The 25902-nt window shown below is 41.5% G+C and overlaps 1 protein-coding gene across 1 annotated transcript in view; it reads right to left on the bottom strand.

The window, feature by feature from the left end:
* The window catches only part of pard6a (par-6 family cell polarity regulator alpha), a 78147-nt gene extending 52645 nt beyond the window's left edge, over positions 1 to 25502 (bottom strand). The window contains exons 1-3 of the mRNA XM_063066798.1: positions 25414 to 25502; positions 21345 to 21564; positions 20476 to 20698 (exon numbers count right to left, since the gene is read on the bottom strand). Coding sequence (XP_062922868.1) covers positions 20476 to 20698; positions 21345 to 21407 — 286 coding nt within the window. The 5' untranslated portion in view covers positions 21408 to 21564; positions 25414 to 25502. The remainder of the gene's footprint in view (positions 1 to 20475; positions 20699 to 21344; positions 21565 to 25413) is intronic.
* Between the last annotated feature and the right edge of the window lie 400 nt (positions 25503 to 25902).

Raw genomic sequence — 25902 nt, forward strand, 5'->3', positions numbered from 1 at the left:
ACTCACACTGGTGTAAGACTGCCTGTGGGATGCATTTTGATCTTTTTGGCATCCCAAACAACCTTTGGCCAAGTTTTCAATCTGTTTATCTATTCCCGGCCACCACACATAGCTCCAAGCTAGACCTTCATCTTGACTGTACCTAGGTATCCTTCATGCAGATTCTCTAACACTCTGGTACACAGGGAACCACAACACAAGATCCACACATCAGCGATCTCTGACATAATAACAGTTGGTCTTGCCTCGCTGAAAACATCGTTTTACCATGAGCTGGCCACCCTTGCATGGTGATGTCATAGACTTTTGACAACGCTAGATCATTCCTCGTTTCCCTGTATTTTGGAAATTGCTACCGGCAACTGGTCCACTAATACGGCGTGGAATACTTCTGCTGGGTCACAGTATGAAGTCTCTTTTCCTTCAGTTGTCAATAATGGAAGATGTAACAAGCTATCAGCATTGTGTGTTCTTTGGTACCCTTGAATTCTGTCATAAGAGTGGGCTCCTAGGAACAGAGTAACCAGATAGCAGTCATCACTGGAATTTCCTTCCTGGGATTGTAAATGGATACAAGGGGCTGGTGATCTGTCACTAGCATAAACATTTGTCTAGAGGTAGTACTGGAACTTCTCTATTCCCCATACTAGACTAAGGGTCTCTCAGTTGATCTGTGTGTAGCTGCATTCGTCAGTAATCTTGAAGCAAACACAATTAGGCATTCAGATCCGTCTTTCATAATGTGTGACAAAACAACTCCAATGCCATAAGGGGACACATCACATGCCAGTCTGATGGGCAGGGATGGGTCATAATGAGTGAGCAGTGTATCTGATGTTATTAGTCTGTTTCCCTGAATACTTTGTCACATCTTTCTTACTATTCCCACTTTGCTCCTGTCTGTAACAGTGCATTCAGTGGGTGCAGCACTGTAGCAATGTCTGGGAGAAACCGGTGGTAACAGTTTACAAGGCCCAAGTATGACCCAAGTTGTAACAAATTTTCCAGTTCTTCTCTTGTGACTTGTGTAAGCCACGATTGTCAATGACATGTCATCAATATGAGATTTCATTCTTGAAAAACTCACATTTCTCTCTTTGCACGCAGACCATACTCACTCAGCCTGTTAAGCACTTGACCAATAATCTGGAGGTGCTCTGCATCATTTTTGCTAGTCACAATGAAATAAAGTTAAGATGGCACTAAACGACAACTCCTTCGCTTGCACCTTTTGGAGACAGTTCTATTTCTATCTTTGATATCTTTTTCCTTTTTAAGGTTCTTTTGAAGACCCTGACCTGGAGTCACTGACTTCGGCTCTTTGCGGGAATGGGATCTGCTCTCAGGGCCTCACGACCAGCTGCTTTTTGATACCCCAAGTACATGGCCTGGAAGTCTAGCCTGCCTTCAGGGTTCCAGATTTTCCTGGCTCTGGAGACGGGCTGATTCTAGGCCGGTGCCCCTGACTGCGAGTCACGAGAGAACACGGAGCATCAGGAGCAGCAGGTTAGCTGCCATGGGTTGTGTATCCAAAGAGCCATGCCCTTCTGGGGCCGACTCTCTGGGAGCAGAGCTCAGAAAAAGCGACACACACTTTTTAAACATTGTAAATCAGTGAGTTGTTTGTTCTGTTTCTCCTCTTGCTGTGAAACGGGGACACCTCTTTTTTCCTTATTCAGGAGAGAGACAGCCTGTGGTGTGTCAAGTAGTCTTTGGGGTACAGCAAGTCTGTGTCTTTATTGACGCTTGCTGCACGCTCGAGTGCTCGGTGGAGGGCGCTGATGCTTTTTTGCTGGTGGGGGGGGTTGTTGCCTTGCTGCTGTTTGTGTGTGGGGGGAACTGGCGGGGGGTGGGCTTTGGGGTTCTAACGTTTTAACTGTCATTCATTTTTTGGGGCACTTCTCTGTTCTGTGGATATCTGCAAAGAAAAAGAATTTCAGGATGTATATTGTATCCATTTCTGACATTAAAATGTACCCTTTGAAAGGCAATACTGTTTCTATGTTTGAGTACTCAGTCCATTGCTCTTTGCTAAATTGCTGGAGCTGATCTGATGCTAAAGACAAGGCAACAGTCCCCTGTGAGGAACCTCCTGCTTAACTCCTTAATCTCCATTTGTAGATAGGCTTGTGACAAGTCAATCTTTGAAAACCTCTCCCTGCCTGCCAAAGGTGCAAAGATGCTTTCTATTCATGGCAGAGGATACTGCTCAGTATGCAGCACTGGGTTGATGCTCACCTTGAAATCCCTACATATGCAAACGGCTCTGGCCTTCCTTTACTTGATCACTGGGATAGTAGGTGGGGCCCAATCACTCTACTCAACTTTGGAGAGAATTCCAGATGCCTGCAAGCTTTTCAGTTCAGCATCTACTTTAGTATGTTGTGCGTCAGGCACTGGACACACTTTATGGAATCTTGGTGTCGGCTGCTTCACCCAGTTCACATTTGGTCTTCATGCCTTTCAGCTTACCAGTCCCCTTCTCAAACACCTTTCATTAGCATTAAGCAGGTGTGATCGTCTCTGGTTTGTGCTTCCATTTGGGCTGCAGTTGCCTGTTGATTTCACACAGAGAGCTTCGACTGTGTGCCAGTCTAGTTGACTTTTTCCCCTCGACAATTCATGTCCAAAGTGCTGGCCCTCCACTTTTCAATACATATAGCTCTAACTGCTGTGTTTGGCCTCAGACGTCACATTTACTTTCAGTTTGCCTTTGGAGACACTTATTCACCTGTGTAAATCTTAAGAGCATCACTGATCTCTTCTCAAATGGTGTATTAGAAACAGTCTGTTGTAGTCAGCCTCTGGAATTATGGACAAAGCTAACCCCGTATCCAGCTCCGTTCCCAGTTATACACCTGACACATTTATTGTGATCCAGATTATATTGTAATCTGCTTCAGTAAACTGTGCTGTTCCAGGCATGACAATTCACTTTGTCAGACTATGTTGCTTGATTCTGTTTTACATTCAGTGACTTTATGCATTTGCTTAGTTTGAGACTTGTCACTCAATTATACTTCCTGTTAGACCTGGACACTCTCTATATGACCTTGTCTGTGACACTTTCTGTAGACTTTTTCTTTGAACCAACAAGTCATTTGCATCACAGGAGGGCTTGCCACAACATCTTTTCCTTTTTTGCACCATTCAGGGACATTTTGTGCATTTCACATTCTAACCTCCTTTTCTGTAGTCCCCATGCATCCTTTGCCACAGTCTCTACAGTCCAACAATACTGCAATGGTCAGAGATTAAGGGAGCTAGGGCTTTACTCTTTGGAGGAGAAGGATGAAAGGAGACATGATAGAGGTGTACAAGATAATAAGAGGAATAGATAGAGTGGATAGCCAGCACCTCTTCCCCAGGGCACCACCGCTCAATACAAGAGGACATGGCTTTAAGGTAAGGGGTGGGAAGTTCAAGGGGGATATTACAGGAAGGTTTTTTACTCAGAGAGTGGTTGGTGCATGGAATGCACTGCCTGAGTCAATGGTGGAGGCAGATACACTCGTGAAATATAAGAGACTACTAGACAGGTATATGGAGGTATATTAAGGTGGGGGCTTATATGGGAGGCAGGGTTTAAGGGTTAGCACAACATTGTGGGCTGAAGGGCCTGTACTGTGCTGTACTATTCTATGTTCTATGAAATGTAGACTGTTTGTTCATTTCCATGGATGCTGCCCAACTTGCTGAATTCCTCCAGCATTTTGTGCGTGTTGCTTTGGATTTCCAGCATCTGCAAAATAACATACACAATTCAACTTTAAAAATAAAATGACTCAAGCATCAATGGGAGCTATGGCATTTTTAAATGGATGAAGGAATGCTGGGGTAAGAGGTGAGGTGGTGGAAAGAATACTTCACTGCAATGCTTCAAAAAGAGATAAACTTGCAGGGGAGGATGAACACGAGTGATGAGGCACAGGAATCATCTGAGGTAGAAAGGGTGCAAGACCTTAAGGAATAGTTAAACTGGGTAGCAGGATAAAGGTGAGAAAGTAGAATGCAGGCTGAAGTATTAAACAAGAATTAACTTTATTGCAAAAAAAAATAGCTCAAGTTGCAATGCTAATTGATTTGTAGAATGTACTCACTATTTTGTTCAGAGTTATTGATAATGGCAAGCTCCATCAGATTTAGCGTTGAGTAATAATGTAGAATTAGCCTGCCTTGACAGATTGTGACCACAGATTAAATGTGACACCCAGCTTGTGACATTCTGTACCACACAGCTCATCTTTGCCCTATCAGTCATAACCCATCTAATACCACATCTAAGACAAAGCAACACAAAAACCAGAGTCAATATTAAATAAAGCAACTTTGAAGGAATGAGAAATTAATTGGGCCCAGCAAACTGCATGTAACAGCACAATGAGACAGGAAGTTGCATCACATGAAGGTACAGTAGCTCAGTGAATGGAGGGCAAGGAGAAAAACCAAATGGGATGAGTTTATAACTTATGAAAAGATATTAGTACAGTACATACAGGTTGGACTGAATCAAAAGCAGCACGGAGCAAAGGGGATGATGTTAAATAGAGGAAAAATGAAGCAGAAAACAAGGGATTTACCAAGTTCATTACCAAGTCTTCACAAACATGACAGGAAATGGGGAAGTAACAGATACATGATGCTATAAGAGGTTCTTTACACTCAAGAAGTGCCAATGCAAATTTAAAGATTGAGAAACTGGATTGCTACAGGCTTCACAGCCAACTATGGGGAAGTTGATGTAGTCTCATTGAATGAGCACCTGAACAAGCATCATCTGACAAGTTAAGCATGATATTAACATGTACGAACAATCTAATTACACTTGAAGATTGATAGGGCAGATTCCTAGAAACGTCGGCTGAGACTTCTGGAAATTACTTGAAAAGGATTCAGAGCAGACAATTTAAGCTTGGGGGGCTCCAACAATAATTAGTCTTTGGAACATGGGTTGTTGTGGGACTAAAGAGCAGGGGACAAGTACCTAGAAGCAAGGATGGAGCTTCAATTCAAAGAAGGACAGTACAGTCACATAGCAGCTAGAGTGGCGCCTTATAGTGCCAGTGAATGGGGGTCAATTCCCACTGCTATCTGTAATGAGTTTGTATGCTCACTCCATGATCACATGCATTTCCTCCAGGTGATCTGGTTTCCTCCCACATTCCAAAGACATGGGTTAGTGAGCTTGTGGGCGTCCTACACTGGCACCAGAACCATGTGACATTTGCAGGCTGACCCCAACACATCCCCGGACTGCTCTGGCCACTGATTTTAAACAATTCATTGGATGTTTCAAAGCTCATGCGACAGAAAATTCTAATTGTAAATCTGATATTCTGATTGGCTGCAACACCATCTGGGATAGGTGGGAAAGGGGTGGTACCCATTGCATAGGATTGAAGAAAGCTCCATCATGGGTAGCAGCCGCCGCAGTATCCAAGACATCGTCAAGGAGCTGTGCCTCGAAGGTGGTGTCCATCATTAAGGACACCCATTACATGCCCTCTTCTCATTGTTACCATCAGCAAGGAGGTACAGACGCCTGAAGGCACACACTCAACAATCACAGATTCTGGACTAGAAAGTTTTGACTCTAAGTGCCGACTGTCCATTTCCCTCTGAGGATACAGCCCAACCCACTGAGTTCCACAGGAGTTTGCTTTCTTGGCTTCAAAATATATTATTCCATTGAATAGCAAAATGGAGTGTGTATTCAGGTATGCAGAAGGCTGGGCATTGAGACAAATAAAAGGTCTTGAATCAAATGTGGGTGGAGTTCAACTGAAACAATTATGAAGCCATCTTGACAGGACCATAATAATAAATTGTAATATCTTTTGTTGTAGGAAGATTCCAGGAGCAAGGTAACAAAGGAATTTTAGGTATTCATGTACAAGGCAGACATATCTAGATGGGTCTTAACTCCACCTCTGCCAAACCCAAAGCTTTTGTTTGACCTAGATTTCACTACCTAAATTTCAAGCAGCTACACATCTCCTACCCAACTAGACAGTCCTATACTTTGATGCTCTTCTTCTAAACAACTTCAGTCCTAATTGCTGAAAATAAAAAAAAACAAGACAAAGATAGTCCTGATGAAGGGTCCTGGCTCAAAACATTTGACTCTCTACTCCTTTCCATAGAGGCTGCCTGACCTGCTGAATTCCTCCATCATGTGTGCACGGGCTACACTGGATTTCCAGCATCTTCAGAAATCTCATGGTCATGATATTAAAGGGGTGCTCATGTATTGCCAGTTACATTTTCAGCCCTTCTAGCCTTATCGGTATCACTAACCAATGAAGCATTTTCCACATTTTCTGACTTCAGCTCTTGTCTGCAATAAAAATTTGTACAGTAAAAGCATTTTTAATACGAAGAGAATAGTGCACTGCAGCTCTCCAGATCTAAACTTCAACCCAAATGTCTCCTGCACCAAAGAGGAATTGCAAATATCTGCATGGAAATTAATACTACCAATAAAGGTAACTAGCAACAGAAGTTTTTCCTGATCACAAAGTTAAATGCAGCTTACCTGCCAGAAACCTGGCTCCCTGCTTTTTAACCATTGAATACTGAAGACAGCAGAGGAGAGAAAGCGAGTAAATACTTCAGAGCGGAGAAAACAGCCGTATGCCAGATGAAGAAAGATGCTGAAAGCTTTCGTTACTGACAAGCTGCTTTTATAACCTAGGTCAGCACTCAGGAAAACACAACAACTGGTATATTAATAATACCAGGAAAGAGGAGACAAATAAATGGCAATTAAAAATATCAAAGCTTGCCTACAATTATAACAAATATTGCTTAATTGTTGAGCAGATTGTTAGTAGTGTGAAAATGGGACCTTTCATAAAATACGATGATATCAATGTAGTAATATTAAACCAAGTGTTGGAAATATTACCCCTGCAAAGGATCCTTCTTAACTCGATTAAATGGCAGCATTTTAACCAAAGTTCGAGACTATTTCATGTCTACATAATCGAAGGAGGTTCTGGCGCTGTTCATCTTTAATTACAAAGTTTATTGTCATATGCACAAATGTGTATGAACAGTGTAATGAAAAACTTACTGTGGTAGCATCACACGACACCCAGCATCATGCACGCAGCATTCACAAGAAAAACAATGAATTATACACAATTTTTTTTTAAAACAAGAAACAATAAAACAAGAAGAATTATACTGCAAAGAGGTCATGGTGAACTGTGGTGATTAAGGTTTTGCTGGATGGTTCATGCGCTGAATAGTAGCAGTTCTTGAACCTGTTATTACGGGACTTCAGGTTTCTGTACCCGCTACCCAATGGCAGCTGTGAAATTACAGCATAGTTCAAATTGATGAGAATCAGCTACAAAATACAAAACTGACAACACCATCCCACATCTACAATAATTTTTAGGGTACAGTAACCATTAGAGCCAATGGATCAGAGCTGCAACAACCTAGCTTCAACTCTAACTTTTGGTGCTGAATGTGTGACAATAATCAATGATACAGTACATGGTTTTCCTCTGGTTTCCTCCCACATTCCAAAGCCAGGCAATTTGATTGGTTAATTGGTCACCATGACATCCTCATGTGGTCACTTGGTCATTACAGACCATGATCATATGGCAGTCTTAATAACAGATAGTACATTTAATCTCAAGCTAAGTGATATTAATTGAGGGAAAGAAAAAGGCCTTTTAGTCAATTGCTTACAAACTGACTTTATATTTAGAGAGTGTGGGAAGGAAATGACCAAAACTTTCACATCCTGGATATTTTTTTTGGGGGGTGGCGGGGGGCGAACTAGCTCTCTTCTACGTTGGGAGAACTGTCAAGGAGCAAACAAGCCCCAGGTGAATCAAGCTGAAGTTCATGACAACATTACAATCCTTCCAATAAACTTAAATCGGAAGTTATCAACATTTCTTTAAAATGTCTTCATACATGGTAATCAACATTAATTAGGGAAACCTGTGGTCCATGTTGGCAGATCAGGAGGTGGAGAGGGTTAGCAACTTAAACTCCTGCATGTCACCATTTTAGAAGACCCGTCCTGGACCCAGCACACAACTGCAATTGTGAAGAAAGCACGGCAGCCTTAGTCTGTTTCTGGATGAAGTTGCAGCATACAGCACGGTGACTTAATCACCAGCGACACACACAAAATGCTGCAGGAACACAGCAAGCCAGGCAGCTTTATGGGGCGGGGGAGTCAACAGTGGACATTTCAGGGCAAGATCCTTCCACAGGACTCCTTCACCGTCACACGACTAATTGTTGCCTCACGCAAACAGCCACCGCAAGCCACATCATTTAACTTCAACACTCTGAAATTCTCCCCAAGCCTCCAATTCCCCTTCAAAAGCCACTTTTGATCAAATAGGTGTCAGTTTTGCTTCTATCACCACCTTTGGCTCAGGTACTCCACTTTTATTTCCTCCTCGACCCCAGTGCAGTTTTAACTGTTCTACACTGGAATGCTACAAATAGAGTATCAAACATTTTGGGGGAGGGGACCTGCATCAAAGTTAGGAAAGTGTACATTAATTTTGAATAATTATGTATTTTTTAAACCACTTCAAATACCAGTAGTCTGTACATTTCAACCTCTATCACATGGGCCTAGTGCACTTCTTATGCACTTTGTGGCTCTAAAGAACCCAACTGCTAAAAATCATCTTTCATGCAAAGCCTGGATTATTGAATTAGTCTAATCTAACGCATGCACTTAGTCAATAAGCTGAGTCCCGGAGCACTCAAAACATCAAAACCTGGTGGAAATGGCTTTCACTACACTTCTAAGAAACTCCTTTTCTTGATGGATGGACGGATAGATTGAATTACCTTGCTTTATCCAAACAGTAAATGCAATTGAAAAACCTCGCCCTGTGATGGGGTTAGTGGTTCGTTATTAGCTGCCCAGCAAATTTCTAGTGTGCATTTGAAGGTAGATTACTTGGCGAGTAAACCAGAGATAGTCAAAAGAATCTGCAATCCAAAGAATGCGGACTACAAATACAATTTGTAATAATCTACTGCATATACTTTCCAAATTTGTAAGGCCTTGTACTATTTTCATTAAAGAGTTCTAGTGTTGTGTAGTATTGCACAAATTCAAAAATTCAAACTCCCGCTCAAATTATACTTCCCTTTTGTACTTTGTCCTACCACAGTAGAAATAAATGGAGGTTTGTTGTTTCAGAGGAAGAAACTAACCAAAGTTTCAAAGTTCATTTATTATCAGTGTATACAGAATACAACTCAGATTAGTCCTCCTGCAAGCAGCCAGGAAACATCATGGAACCCGTTCAAGAAAGCATCAAACACTTTATGTGTGGAAAAAAGAACAAATTGCACAATTGGCTAAAAGTGAGCAAATATACATAATATCAAACCAAAGGTCCAGTAGTATTCAGTTTAGTTCAGTGTCACACTGCTAGCCCACTGCAGGGCAAAACATTCTTCGCCGAAGCATCCCAGACCACATCGATCACCTCAATCGAATCACTCAAAAAAAAACAGCAAAAAGAGCACCCAGAATCCAGGAGCACAAGCAAATTGAACCCCATAGTCCCCCCAAAAACAATCAATCCTTGCAATGTGGATCCCTTCCTGCACTTTCCTCGAACAGCAGCTAGCGAGAGGGAGAGGAAGACTGGCCACACGCAGGCAGACTGTGCCGAACACGTGCCAGCCCTGAGCTCCCGTCCTTAACCTTGCTCGATGCCTCAGCTGGAGAAAAGGATTGGAGTCGACCGAGTGCTTGTGTCTCATCTCCGGGCTTCCAGACAGCACACTCTGCTCCAAACCTCACCCAATTCCCTCAGAGACATCAAGGAGCCCAGATGGCTCAGTGGTACAAAATGTAAATTCCAGGTTCCAATCGTATCTGAAAGGTAATCTGGTGCATTGTCTGCAAGGTGTCACCATTGGTGGTGTTGTTTGCTGGTGCCACCTTGAAGTCTTACAATGAACAGCTGAGAGAACATACAAAAGCCAGGTAGTGACTAACTTGGGGTTAAACACTTACAGATGCTGTAACTGGAGGACTGGACACTATAGGCTTTTCTGAAAAACAAATAAAATCACTTGTAACTAATGGCTGATTTGGGGGTAAAAAAATTAATGCTGAGACAAAATTAGATTTTTAAGCCTGATGAAATGCAGAAGCCAGTGAAAGATTTGTCTTTTGTATTATTTACTTGGCGACACAGTGTGGAGTGGGTCCCTCAAGACAAGCCGCCCCAGCAACCCCACAAACCCGATTAACCCCACAAGACAATTTACAATGACCAATTAATCCACCCCGTAGGTCTTTGGACTGTGGGAAGAAACCCAAGCACTTGGGCAAAACCCACACATTCCACAGGGAGGACGGACATAGATTCCTTACAGAACAGTGCCAGAACCGAACTGCAAACTCCAGAAATGCGCAGAGCTATAATACAGCCACACTCACCGCTGGTACAGGCAAGTTATTAGACTGGAACAGACAAGATGCAGCCAGTTCCCAAAGGACCAACTGAGCCAACACTCCACACCAAAGGATTATTCTGTAAAATTAAAGGAGACCACAAACAGCAGCCTGAGAATTCATCCTTGGGACACCCTTTGAAACATGCTTAAAATGCTTCTGTGATTAAGAAAAACAAACCCACTTAATCTTACGAGGTCAGCAATCCATTCTAATGATTAGGATTGGGCCAAGTAGGAGACCTCTGATCTTCAGCTCAGCACTAGTTGGAGGTGTGGAAGTCAGACCCACAAGGAGGAAGGGACATCTGCAGTTCTTAGGGCCACAATTACTTTGATCCCGCTCACTGGGGCAACAAGTAAACTTTGCACGAGACGGCTAAGCAATGCCCTGATATTAAGAAAGTCTGGATTCAGGACATGCTCTTCCTCAGTCCTTTTTCTTCTGCTGACTTGGTCCTTCCTTCCTTCCCACTTACACATACCCAGATACAAAAACTTATGGAACTTCTGATATCAAAAGTATGAGACAGAGCAGTAATCTATACCTGAACTGGTAGCAATGCTGTTGCACAATAGGATGTCATGAACACACACTGACTATAATTAGAACGCACCACACCCTCTGGTGACTCCGTCATTGTTTCGAGTACGCCATAAAAGCTATGATGCAGTAAAATGCAGAGACTGGCTGCCTGAGGAATGAGTCAATAAAAACCATTGCAATCAATGACATTTGTACAAGAATCAATGGCAACTTAAATCATTGGTTTAAGACCCCACCCAAAAATGTTCTTATGAATCTGTAGGTGTCATAAGCAATTTAAAAGCACTTTGCAGCAAAGTCTTAACCTGTCACTAGGTTAAGAAATAGATTCTTTATTAAAAGATGGCAATTTAAGAGACAAGAACTTAATGCATGGTCAATGCCAGCAGAAAGCAATCTTAGCACCAAACTAAAACCTTGATCAGGAAGATTACAGTCCAAGCAGAATATGAAGACAATAGCAATTCCCTCGTCTAGTCCTCCAACTCAATTCAGCTCCGTCAACATTTGTAAGGCTAAAGTGGTGGCATCATTACTTTGAATACAGTCGGTACTCCATGTCCTTCTGGCCAGCATCTGACCTCACTCATTTAGTCCAAGGCTCTTTCACCCATGGATTTCACATTCCTTCCATTGATCAAATCCTTAATGATCTTTCCCTTCAATCTATAACCTGCTCTTCCCCTACAAACAACCAACATTAGCCATGTCATTTGTTAAATTTATGATCTAGTGTATAAAACGGTATATCATGGACATAAATTAGGAAGGCATCAGGCGCTGGAAATCCATAGCTAAAAAGATTTAAATTTACAATGTGCTTGAAGTGCCCTAGAAACGTTCTGAAAATTGACTGAATGTAATTTATCAAGTAGTACAACCGGTTTTCAATTGAGGGGGAAAAGACACAAGGATTCCACACAGTTGTTATGTCCTTTAGTAGCACTTGAGTCCCAGAGCAAAGGGTTCAATTCCTACTCCAGAGACGAGTACAAAAACCAAGACTGACAATCAAAAGTTCTGCTCAACGGAAAACACCCTTTTAAAAAGGGCATTAAACCAAAATATCACCTGCTTTGCACAGAAATCTACAGCTCATACAGGCCCTTCAGCCCACAATGTTGTGCCGACCACGCAACCTGAAACCCCGTAGAAATCTTCACAGGGCACCAGCTGAATGATGTAGACAGGATGAGATTGGACAAAAGATGAAATAATAGAGGTTAGGGGTAGAAGAAACTAGCTTGTGGGACAAGATCAGGCAAGAGGTAGTAGGTCAACTTGGACAGTCTCTGCAGACAGTGCTAATCTTGTACAGGACAAGAAAATAGTTAATGCAGAACTCAGTACAAATGATCATGTTGTGCACTTTTGTTACAATTACAACAATGTACAATGTTGTGCACTTAATATAGAGTACCCCAAGGCCACTCTGAGCGGTGTAAACACTGAATCAACAGGAAATATTACAGCAGTACATGTTCATTGAACACTTTACAATGAGTGGATAGATTTAGAGACACCACAACAATATCTGACAATAGATGTGTAACAGCCTAAAGTAACATCATATGGAAATACAAGATAACACTGATGTAGACGTGTTCTATACATTTACCAAGGTGCTTTATTAATGTATTGCTTGTGCAAACATTCAATAGATGCAATTGTCACTTTTGCCCAGTAACAAAAGCCTTATTGCATTTAGTTGTAGCTGTCGTCCCTTTCATTGATGAAGAGACTTATGGCTGTAGGAAATGTTTCTGGACAAACGAGCTCCAAGCCTTTCGTTTGGCAATTTCCTTTTAAGTTTTTTTAGTCTGTAACTGGACAAACGCACACCAAGTATACAGTCTCCTCTTCGCTTGTTTTCTGTGTGTCCTGCTCATGCCCAGTAGGAGGAGATTTGCTCAGAGACCCGTTTTAATGTGAACGGAGGTATTTTCAAAAGTCCAAGTCGGAGAAAGCCAGAATAAAAAAAACACCAAGAAAACAATTCAAAGATAAAGTTATCACATCAAGTGAAAAGAATGACAGTCAATGAAAAAAAAACAAGTTTAATTGCTTTCTAAATGTCAATAGCTCACCCCCAGGTCTCTACAGAGAATATCTGCAATTCCAGCTTTGGACTCTAGCCTTTTCCTGGGGAGTATGATTGTTCACGCGCAGATGAAGTTTTGCATTCTCTTCATTTACTGAAGGTCAATACACACCTGAAAACAGCATGCCAACCTTTCACGATGAAACGACATTACGCAAACTCAAATGGAAGTAAAAAAATGAAGATTTGTTAAAAATGAGGTATAAATATTATCAATGAAACTGCATACCGTGGGGAAGGTTAAATCATTGCTCACAAGTACTCAACATAGTGCATCAACATTTAAATTGTTAGATGTATTTCAGAGAGTAGACAGTAACTTTCAGGGTACTGCCATTGTGACGTTTAACAAGAAATAATCAGACAGCAGAGTCAAAAGAGTCAAGGCATTTCAGGGGATTAAAATGGATCAAGAAGTGAACTTGCTCAGTGCCTTTAAGAATCTGGTAGGTAATACTTGAGGCACATTTAAACAGATAATTTAGAAAGCAATGGTGAAAGAAATACTACTTGAGATTTTGCAGTTGTGGGTAGTTACATTTTGCTTAGCTAAAAACCAATTCATGAACATGTCCATGAATGGAAACAAAATCTTAAAACAGACAAGGAACATTTGAGAAGTGGCAAAATCTTGTTTCCAAAATTCTACTTGATAAATACAAAAGCCAATTTCTCCCAGAAGTCAACAACATTTACACAAACTTTAAGCATACTATACTCACCATTTTTTTTAAAAAAGGGCATAAATAAATAAATACGTTTCAGTACCATATACCGTCAAAGATTGCAGATTTCCTCCCAGAGAGGGAACAAAAAACAAATTCAAACTGTAAATACTGAAATTATGTGTATATTTGATATATTGTTGCTTACTTTACCAACTGAAATTTTGGCTCCAAGTTTCAGAATGAAAATGGCAAATCAAAGACTATTGAATGCAGATATTTAACATATTCCCAATGCTTGTTTAGCATTTGCATAGCACCTTGACAAACTAAAGATTAGCCATTAATTTTTGACAGACAAAAATCAGCAGCTAATTTGCTCACAGCAAGTAATAGAATGGTGGCCAGGTCGCCTATTCCAATCATGTTGGTCGAAGGAAAGATTTAAACAGGACACCAGGGGTAACCCCGTTCTTCAACACATGGCCATAATGTTCCACATTATACACCTCTAACACCTTACCCAAAAAGTCAGCACCTAGAGCATGACAACAGTACAGAAACAAACATTCCATTAACATTTGAGCCAGGCTTAGTCTCAGCAAAGGAGAGGTACCAACAACCTGAGTGTTATCCGCCCGTCACAAGTTCAATAATGGAATGCAGTTTGACCACTAGCTACAGAGAACAATTCTCCCAAAAGGAGTATTCACACCCATTGGCAGAGCAGCAAAGTGCCTCCCAACTACAGAAGTACACTGAAGAATACTAAATTTTAGAACATACACTCTAGGTAGCCACATATTGAAGGAAAATAAATATTGATAGAAGGCATATTCGGGTAGCTAAACAGAAGGGAGCTTTCAACTTGTTTGTTTTGTTCCATTAAAATGGGTAGGACAAGTGAAAAATAAATTCCAAGCACAGAAGAAACTTCCAGTGGTCAATATTGAACTGAAATCAAGAACAATCTTCAACCACAAAGACTGCATTGTAATTAAAAATCACTCAAGTGTGACACAGACTGCCTTTGGGGCACAATTAATACAAGATTACAGTGTAAAAAAATAGATCCCAGTGTTGCCCCCTCTGCCTACAAAAAATCAGCGGGCCATTCAAGTCCATTACATTCTGTTTAGGATTGTTACGGGCTCGTCTGTTCTATTCCCTTCAAGGTCTCAAAAGTAAAATAATTTAACCATACAAAAACTTACGGATACCAAGGGCAAATTTTACGATTGACACTTTCAAACACCAGCAAGAGATTTACTTGCTTCACAGGCCAAAAATCAGCCACCACCATCACTCCCACCTCAGAGATCAAGACTTGTTCTTTTTGGGTGGGGGTGGAAATTATCATGCAAATCAATATTCATATCATATATTGAAAATAACCACATTTTCAGTGTTTCCTTCCCCTATACAGAAAACAGTACACAGTATTCCAGACCAAAATAGCTTTGAGCTGTTTTTTTTTAAAAAAGCGCTGTCTATAATAACACTGCAGCCTGTTAAGTGACATGGTCTTTTGCCGTGTACAGAACTGACTTGTGCAGCAGATAGTCAACATGACGACTGAAGTCTTGCTTTCATTCCCCCACCCCGCAAAAACCAAATCTGGAAATAAGATTTTATTCCCAATTTATTTAAACCACTATTCATCAAGATATTGCTCCTCTATCTGCTTAAAAAGTTGTAATAAGCAAAAAAATTGTTTGTCACTGCCCATTTTGATTACTTGATTTAATTCATATCAAGGATGTCAACCAAGGGTTGCTTAAACCAACAGTGAATCTCCAGTTTCACTATGCCATGCAAGTCCATTATTACCCTTACTAGCTAGGATCATATAAACAAGATGAAAAATAACATCCTTATTAATAAATTACCTTTAACAAAATTCATAAATGTTCCAATATTGTCCACACTGCAGGTTTTACCTATAGGAGTGCACTGCAACCATAATTTCATCTAAATGCCTTAATGGCAATGTCACAATATAATACAGGCTTCAACTTGAATTACTCCAGCATTTGTACAAGTGGACTCTTTGGCAGTTCTCGGTGCAGAGAACCTAAAAGATAGACTTCAACAATTTGTTCCCAAGATTGACATTTTCTAATGTTTTAGGTCCAGATTGAGAAACATTTACAGGGGTCACTTACTTTGATAGGTCACTTCACAAGTTAGTCACTGCAATTAAATATGAAGAGCAGCAATTTCTTTTGATGTACCATGCTCATGAAGTCTGTAGCTGCAGAGCAACAAATTGCTGTTTTGCCAAGACCTGCATTCAAAAACTTGTTTGTAGAATGGCCGTCTGATATGCACACTAGGGAAAAGCTCACCAGAAGATCCAGCGTTTGCATCTAAGCTAGTCCTAGTTGCCTGTAACCGACTCCTATCCCTCAAAACCTTGCCCATCTGTGCACCTGTCCAAGTACGAAAATATTGTTAGTGTACCCTCTCAACCACTTCCTCTGGAAGCTCATTTCATTTACTGACCACCCTCTGGGTGAAAAGCCACCGGGCAGGTACAGATTAAATCCCTCCCTCTCCCCTTAAACCAAAGCTGTCAAGTTCTTGTTCCCCCAGCTGAGGAAAAGACTAAGCACATTCACCCTATCCATGTCCCTCCTAATTGTCTGCTCTTCATTCTTCTCCATTCCAATAAAAGCAAGTCCCAACCTGCCCAGCCCCTCTCCACAACTCAAGTCTGAGTCCCAAAACATCCCTTTTGAATCTCCTCTGCACTTGTCAACTTAATGGCACCTTCCCTCTAGCAGGGTGACTGAAAATAAACACAAAATTCCAAATGTGGCCTCACCGACATCTTGTACAATTGCAACACATCATCCCAACCTCTGTGCTTGGTGCCCTGATTGAAGGCGGACAGCATGCCAGAAGTTACTTTCACCGTCCTGTCTACCTGCAACACCAGTAACAACCTCAGAACCACGTACTTGCACTCCTAGAGTCCTCCCGTCTACAACACTCCCCAGGGCCCTACCATTCACATGTTCCTGCCTTCCAGGACACAAAGGGTACTGTTTTAAAAAGAGGAAAATCCTGTCTTGTAAAACCTCGAAAGGGGAAGCTCAGTTGAGATAATTATTTTTCCTGTTAACACCCAAGTCTCAACCCAAAATGACATCAACAGAATAAATTGATAGAATAGAATAAATAGAATAAATGAAAATAAATGAAATGGAACAAATAGAATAATTGACATCATTGGAAGAGCCAAGTATCAATGTTTCATTAGAATACCAATAGATGTCTTCACCGAATAAACTCAGACAGTTTTTAAATATACAAACTGAATGTGGATCACAGAATCTGGATATCCAGACAGGACTTTGACAAGAGCATTAATGCCAAAGATGTTTCAGATAAATCGTTTTCCATCTATACTCATTCACTACACTGCCTGCACACTGTATCAACTAAATCAAATTGTCAGGTCAGTGCAAGTAAATTATATTGTTTCCAGCTTCCCTTGATCACAGGTAGCATTGACAGTTTTACAATGATAGCAATATTTTTAAAATCGACTCCACATCAGTTTTATGTGCAAAGGAATGACAAAAGGATCAAGAGAACAGTTGACACAGAAAGGAACTATATCATGGAAGGCTGACTCTGACGGACAATCCACAAATCAAAAATAAACATTCAAATCCAGTTACAAACTCAGATGAAATTTAGAACACAAGCCAAGACTTCCAGGACTGTAATCCCATCCATACGCTGGACATTTTTAAGTCTGCCGTTCATCTGTTGTAAATTGGTGAGAAGTGGGGAAAAGAGACCATTGCTATTCTTAATCTTGCAACCATCAAGAAATTCAGTCATACAGGATAAATCATTCCTGCTGAGTAGTTTCATGTCTACAGCATTGCTACATTAGCTAATTAAAGTACTTGAAGACAGAGTGCCATGGGCTTTTAAAAGGTCAGAAGTCGCCAAGCTTGTGATGCCCTGCGTCATCAGCAAACAATACACTTGAGCACCTACAATTTGAAAGACAAGCAGCAGCTCAGTGGTACGCTTCATACCAATACTTCCATACTCCAGGAGTAACACACCAAATGCAGCTTTTCAGCAGAAAAGGACCCTGAAACACTTAATGCAAGATACATTAATGAGCTCAGAATGTGTTCCGTATGCTCCAGCTTAGCAAACTGTTAAGCATTTCAGATAATGTTTTAAAAAAATACTTTGTTCTTCCCAGAAAAATGCAATAAATTTCAAAATGCAAAAATGTAAGAAAAAAAGGGAAAATAATTTAAATGAAATTGCCATAAGTACTTTGGGACTTAGTTACTATAGATAAATGATAACTGATAATGTGGCTAACATCAAGACAAGGTTACAAGTTTCCAGAAAAAAAAGTTTCACAGGGAGGTGAAACAGAGCAGAAGAGGATGCCGCATTAACTGGATTGTGGCAAAGTTTAAAGCTACTTAGATATTACAGTGTGTACAGAAATCAGCATTTTGGCAGTGCCACCAGCCTCCTGTGTGGTATTCTTCACTGAGAGAAGAGTTGCCGCTGTAGCGGTTCTGTATTCTCAACCTAACTTCAGGTGAAAAAGGTCAACATGATCAGGGAGAACCAACCACAGAATTCTGAATCCTGATCATAAAATTGTATGAAACAATGCAGACAGATTTAGGTGCTGGCATAAGGTAAATTTTGCCAATTTACCTTTGATACATTTTTAATACAGTTAAGTCAAACTTAAAGCAAGCTAGCAAAAAGTTTACTGTCTCATGAAAATTTGAGTGACTATTGCATTCACCTCGTGAGCACGAGTACAGGCAATAATAACCTTCCGAGTTTCTTTTTACGTTTTCCCCAGAAAGTTTGTATAACAGACATCGGGGGGGGGGGGAACATCCACAAAGTTATTTGACTACACTTTGATTCCATATTGGTTTGACAAATTGGAGGTTCTTCATTAAATCTTCAATAACATTTTTCAAGTGTCTCCAAGCACATAGGCTTTCTGAATATCTACCACTGCATTCTTGGATCTTGGAAACTATTTGCTTACCAACCAGAAAGGCACTGCAATAATTATATGAAAACAACTAAACATTTTATCATCACGCAAATCATGCTAGCCTTTCTGATTTAATCAATCAGAAATAGACAACAGGAAGTTGGGAAAACACCTCAGACGTTCCCTGTCTAATAGGATGACAGCACTCAGTGAGGGAAAACAACTTATTGCAACGTAGTTCAACAATGCTTATTAGCCTGGAGATAAATGAAGAAGTCTTCTCCATTCAGAAATGCGAATGTTCAAGACATTCACAAATATTATGCAGCATCTTTTCAGCATCAAAAACTAAAAGAAGTTTTGCTTACTTTATTTTCAATATTGTTCACTAAATGACTTTGAATGGAATGACAAATTCACCTAACAAGATAATATGCAATTAAAGTCATCTAATTTGCAAACTAATTATAATCCAAGTTTTTTTCCCACAACTCCAACACCTCCTTTGCCCACCAAATGGTCTCTGCTAGAATCTAAAACTCCTCGCAAGTGATATGAAACCACCTTGCTATTGCTGCATACAACAGCAGAAATAAAAAATTCAGAAGTGGCAATGTGGGTCATGCAGGCAATAAGCAGACGTGTCCTCCACAGAGTGATAACAAGGTTGGGGCTGTGGGAGGAAGAGGAGATCTCTTAAGGAGGTTATTCTGTTTCAAAGTTTGCTGCCCACACCATAATTGATTTGGGAAATTGATCAGTTCATCCATTCTCTGCAATACTGGGAAGGGGGTGGGGAAGGAAGAGATGAAGAAAGAGCAGAATCCATCAGCATAATGCAAAAAAAAATTACAGGAATCCTTCTTCCACAATGCAAGTTTCAGTGAAGCTTTTGACCCACTCCCATTTCAGAAAGCTTTTACTTAAATCGGTTTCTAACCTCATCACCCATAGGACCATAAAATCCAAGAGCAGAATTAGGCTATTTGGCCCCATCAAGTCTGCTCCACCATTTGATCACGGCTGATTTATTATCCCACTCAACCCCATCCCCCCGCCTCCTCCCAGTCAGCTTCACCGACCCTCCCGTTTGAAAACGCAAGCTTCAATTCACCATGGGATGAACATGCAATTGTTTACCCAAACAATCTTTGGAGTGATTTATTAGGGCCCAATCCATGAGTTTTTTTTAAAGCAGCAAGTAAACTGTTTTAACCCTAAAAACCAATCATCCAGAACCAATAAATTTATGCAGGTTAATTTGCAGCCATTTCTGGTATTAATAAGTGGAGCAGGTGACCTTATGTGCTAAAAATAGACAAAACTGTAACATGGACAATAGAGAAACATTTTGCTAAAAATAGCGTTCATTGTAAGTAACTACGTGCATTACTATTCCTTCTGGCTATTTTGAAAGAAGTTAAAGATTGAGGTGGATTCTTCCTATGACTGAGACAGTTTAGTGGGCAAAGGAATGGGAGTTGTATGATACAGCGCACATTTAGAACAAGTGATTATGGCGCATTACATTATTGAGCGCTTAAGAGGCATCACACAAAATATAAAGGCACTATCGGACTCTGCGACACTCGTTATACAGTACGTCTCAAAATTATGTTTACGGGATACAGTTCCAGCACCAGTCTTTTAATGGAAGATTGCAGTTAGTCACGTTTTCTCGACTTACCGCGTCTCTGAATAATGACTCGCAGTAAAGGGTTGGCAGACGAGACTGCTTTGTGATAATTGTCATCGTTGTTAATGGGTAGTAAATCCCCGTGGATATCGGTATATCCCAACAATACGTCCACGTATGGTATCTGATGGACGGCTTGTATCAGCTGGTAAAATTCCTGAAAACCCCCGATGTTGGAACGCTTTAGAGCAAATCTTCGGAATTCGGCATCGAACTGTGGAAGGGAAAACGGAGAGTTTGCAGCACCTGCATCTTTAACACGCGGAGCCAAACAGGCTTACACTGGATTAAAGCAACACCAATCCAAAATATTGCTTAAAAAATCAGATTGCAAATCTAAAAAAATTATTCCAGGAGCAACATTTCAAATATTTTATGACATGTAATATCATTAAATATGGCTCCAATATTAACAGCCAATAATGAGAATTATGCTGGCGAGAAATGGGCACCATTGCTTAAAGAGTGCCTAGAAAGGATGAAAAACAATTGATAGAAATATAAAAGAGTCGCAATTACAAAAATCCGCCACATTTCTACGTCTTGGATTTTTTTTTAAGAGGAAGGTGAGGTTTGTTTACATCAATAGCGGATCAATTCGATCCGAGGAACAGCGCGGCGCAAGTAACCGTGGTCCGCACGCATTTACGAATACAACACACGCAATCACTGGAAAATATCCAAAAAAAAACGAGCGAACAATTGAACTCTGGCTCGTTTTGTTGCATTGTTACATAACCTGAACCACCTTATGTTATTATAAAAATTCACGGTAATATATGGGGTTTAATAATACACGACCAATTCAGCATTGAGAGAAACAAAGTTACATAATACATCAAGCAATTAATAAATTGTACCTTGCTTTTCACTTCGATAAGATTGTCCACTGTTCTGGCGGGTGTCCTGTGATGCCTGGACATGGTCTCTCAGTGCTTCCCGCCGGTTATACGTGAACCATGCACCGCCGAAACTCCACTGCAGGTAGCTGCACTATTACAGTATAGAACTGACTCCCGCAAGAACACCACTATCCACCGTTCGGTCTCTACGTCACTGCGCGATGACGACTCCCGCCTCCTGAAATTAATGAATGGCTGCTGTTGGTAATAGAGGCGGGGCCAGAACAGGTGTCATTTCTACGTCATCAAGAATGTTGCTGTCAAGTAACGATGGCAACAGTAGAACGCGATTGTATGTATCATTTGGCAAGAATGATTTTCAGATCGGTCGCTTCCAGTTACGTGTAAAGAATGAAAAGTTCGCTTCCCAGGTTAAATCCTCTTATTGAGCCCTCCAAAGAAACATCAGAGGAAAATATGCATTTATGTATTATTTCTTCATGCCTTTCCTGAAATATTCCAAACTGCTTAATGTAATAGTAACAAGAAATTCAGAGACTTATTAAAGTAAAAAAAAATGACTGCTATGTTTGTATAAAACAAGTTCTTCTAGGTAGCAATATGATCAACGTGCAGAGTTAAATGTATTACTATCTCCAACCCCTCCAACTACCCCTCCCCTCCCAACGTGCTCATTCGGTACGAACAGAAGATTCGGAAAGAACGACAAATAATTTTAGGCGACCAGAAAGTGTTAACAAAGCTGCCGATAGCTTTATCGCTGTTGGAGAGGAGCCAATTGCGTGAGCGGTCAACATTATGCAGGTAATTCAGTGGTTTCACAAGCAAGGTAAGATGACTGAATACATCTTCAAAAGCCAGCCTACCTAATGACTGGCACCACTACCGTGCCCTCGCGCCCATAGCAAAACTGAAAATCTCATACTCAAACTTTACAATGTACACACACCATCATCTGAGCTCGACAGACGCGTATGACATTCAGTAACACAGTTGCAAGCCTAACTACAGGCTGCGGCAGTAACCAGAGAGGCTCAAGGACAACTCTACCAACACAAGGAATGCATATATTGTAATTGGGAGTTAACTTGCCTTAACCATACTTCCCACAGCTCCATTTTCCTTCATCCCATAAAACTATAAGGCCATGTAACATAGGAGCAGAATTCAGCCCATCAAGTCTGCTCTGCCATTCCACCACAGCTGATTTACTCTCCTTCTCAAGTATCCTTTGGTGTTCTGACTAATCAAGAACCTATCAACCTCCCTTTTAAATATACCCACTGACTTGGCCTCCACAGCCATCTGTAGCAATGAATTCCACAGATTCACCACATCATGGCTAAAGAAATTCCTCTTCTGAGGGGAGGTCCTTCTAATCGGAGGCTGTGTCCTCTATTCTCCCACTAATGGCGGCATCCTTTCCATGTCTGCTGTATCTAGGCTGTTCAACATTCAATAGGCTTCAATGTGGACATCCTCCCCCCACCACCCATTCTTCTAAACTCTAGGAGTAAGGGCCTAGAGCCATCAAACGCTCCTCATACGTTAACCTTTTCATTCCCACAATCGCTCTTGTGACTTTCCTCTGGACCGTCTCCAACGCTAGCAAATCCTTTCTTAGATAAGGGGCCCAAAACTGCTCACAATACTCTGAGTGCAGTCTGACTAGTGCCTTATAAAGTCTCAGCATTACATCCTTGCTTTTATATTCTAGTCCTCTTGAAATGAATGCTAACATTGCATTTACCTTCCTTATCACTGACTCAACCTGTAAGTTAATTTTTAGGGAATCCTGCATGAGGACTCCCAAGTCCCTTTGCACCAGCCAAGTTCTGAATTTTCTCCCCATTTAGAAAATAGTCCATGCCTATATTCCTTCTACCAAAGTGTATGACCATGCCCTTCCTTACACTAATTCCACTCGCCTACCTTAATTTACAAATTCAGTTTGTTGAGAGGTGAGATCTGCATGTGATGAGTCCTGGTCACAAGTGGCCTGGCAGTAAGATAGTGGAAGAGGCCATTGGGTGTACGTGAATCCAGAGGAAAAGGTTGTACATGAATCCAGCTGCAAATGACTGAGATGTGATTTTGGAAGAGGCCATTGAAGAAGAATTTTGAAGAAGAGTGGTTGATAGGCAGAAAGGAACAGTGATCTGGAAGAATACCCTGAAATATTGTGTATAATGATAAGGTAGGCAAAACTATCCAGCAACAACTTTGCACAGAATTTTCACAACATGGTGGCCATCTTTCCCAGTACAGATTTGTACAAGGCAACATTTATACAAGTGGAAATCTAACCATGATGTTGCATTTCATGCCTGGCACCTTGGCGTTCATTTTACCTATTGTGGAAGGCGCCCGATTGTGGCAGCTCAGACAAGGGTCAAGACTGGTGGTAAGGGTCAAGACTTCAGGACACTAAGGTCATTCGGTGTAGATTGTGGTGTTTGTTCTGCTGAATACTGGAGAGCTCCAGAAAGGTGGGCCAGGCAGCAGTCTTGTTGTCTGGACACACCAGTGATCTGCTCTACGTATTTTCACGTAGAATCATGGTATTTGAAGTATACGGTAAAAGCTGGAAATATTTAACAGGCCAGGCAAGATTTATGGAGAAAGAAACAAAGGTTTACTGGCAGGTCCACAAAAAATTCATATCATTTAAATACGTGCATAAATGCTGTCAAATGAGGATTGCCATGTGAATGTGGGGGCCCAATCACATTCGTCGATACAGAGGCCTAACGCAGTGTTTCTCACCTAGGTTCAGGTAAAAGAACTGAGGTTAACGTGTTTACTCCATTGCCATCATCAACACACTTGTTACCTCTTCAAAAAGTTCAAATTATACTGGTCTGATAGGATCTGTTATTGACCAAGTCATGCTGGTTATGGTATTTGCCTTCACCCCATCCTCTCACTGTCATAACAGGTATAGGGCTCCCCTTGTCCTTACCTAGGACCCCACGAGTCTTCATATCCAACACATCATTTTCCGTAACTTCTGCCATCTCCATTGGGATCCTATCACCAAGTACATCTTTCCCTCTTCACCCCTCCGCTTTCCATTGGGATCTCTCTTGACATGACTCCTTTGTCTGCTTGTCCCTCACCAGTGATCTGCCTCCTGGCCCATCCCTGCAAACATGACACGTCCTACACCTGCCCCTGTATCTCCTCCCTCACCACCATTCAGGGTCCCAGACAGTCCTTCCAGGTGAGGTGGCACTTCACCTGTGAGTCTGTTGGGATGATATACTGTATCTGGTGCTCCCACTGCAGCCTCTTCATCAATGAGACCTGAGGTAGACCGGGGACTACTCTGTAAAGCACCTTCGTTCTGTCCACCGCAAAAGATAGGATTTCCCGATGGCTCTTCGTTTCAATTCAATTTCCTAGTTCTACTTTGACATATCTGTCCATGGCCTCCTCGACTGCTATGATAAGGCCAAATTCAGGCTGGAGGAGCAACACCTCATATTCTGTCTGGGCAGCCTCTAGCCTGATGGTATGAACATCGATTTCCCTAACTTCTGGTAATTTCTCCCCTTCTCTCCTTCTGTTTTTTCCTCCCGATTTCCTATCCTGTTTATCCTCTCATCCATTCTCTTCTCCTCATGTGCCCATCACTTCCCTCTGGATCCCATCCTCCTCTCCTTTCTTGACATGTTTTGGCAGTTTTGGCAACAGCACATGACGAACATTGAGCTCTATAACAACCTACTGATGCTCTCCACTAAAATCGAGGCGAGAAGACTGCAACTAGGGGGCACTGTCTACGCCACCTCGAGCTACCTGCCAGCCTAGTCATCATATGGGAGTCCATGCACAGGAGGATGAACCCTGGGTGCCCTCCCAAGACTATGGTCAACACGCTCCTAGAAGACAGCGGTGTGGCTAATGTAGGCGAACTGAACACACTGATGAGGGAGAGGGAGAAGTGGAGAGTCTGTGATCGTGCCCGACGCCGGCCCCCTAGGCCTGAGTCAACACAGTAGTAGTAGTACAAAACTCACACTGAAACACTGGGAGGTGCTCTTTGCCTTACTCAATGACTTACCTTCTTGCAGACTGGAATGAGGAAATTCCTTTCTTGAAAATGTTCACACTTCATGTATCTCTGAGGATGGTATGTTCAATTCATAGATCAGGAAATCGAGGGTTGCAAAATCAAGACAGAACTATCTCTCCATGTGTGGGAGGGAGGAGAACAAGGAAAATGGGAGTGGTTAGAGAAATCGATGTTGATGCCACTCAGCCCTTTTATTTTCACTCATTCTGGTGGCTCTCTCACCTCTTATCTTCCTCTCCCCCGCCCTAATAACCTGCCCATTATATCTCTCTGGCACCCACCCCCTTCCCTCTACTTGCGTGGTCTACAGTCGTCTCCGATCAGATTCCTTCTTCTTCAGCCCATTGCCTCTTCCACCTACCACGTCCTAACTTCTAACACCATCTACTTTCGTTCTCCCTCCCCCACCCACCTACCTTCCCCCTCACCTGTATTAAATTATTTCCAGTTACCCTCCCCCCACTGTTTTATTCTTGC

This window comes from Mobula hypostoma, chromosome 14 (assembly GCF_963921235.1).
Source record: "Mobula hypostoma chromosome 14, sMobHyp1.1, whole genome shotgun sequence".
In the NCBI taxonomy this organism is placed as follows: Eukaryota; Metazoa; Chordata; class Chondrichthyes; order Myliobatiformes; family Myliobatidae; genus Mobula; species Mobula hypostoma.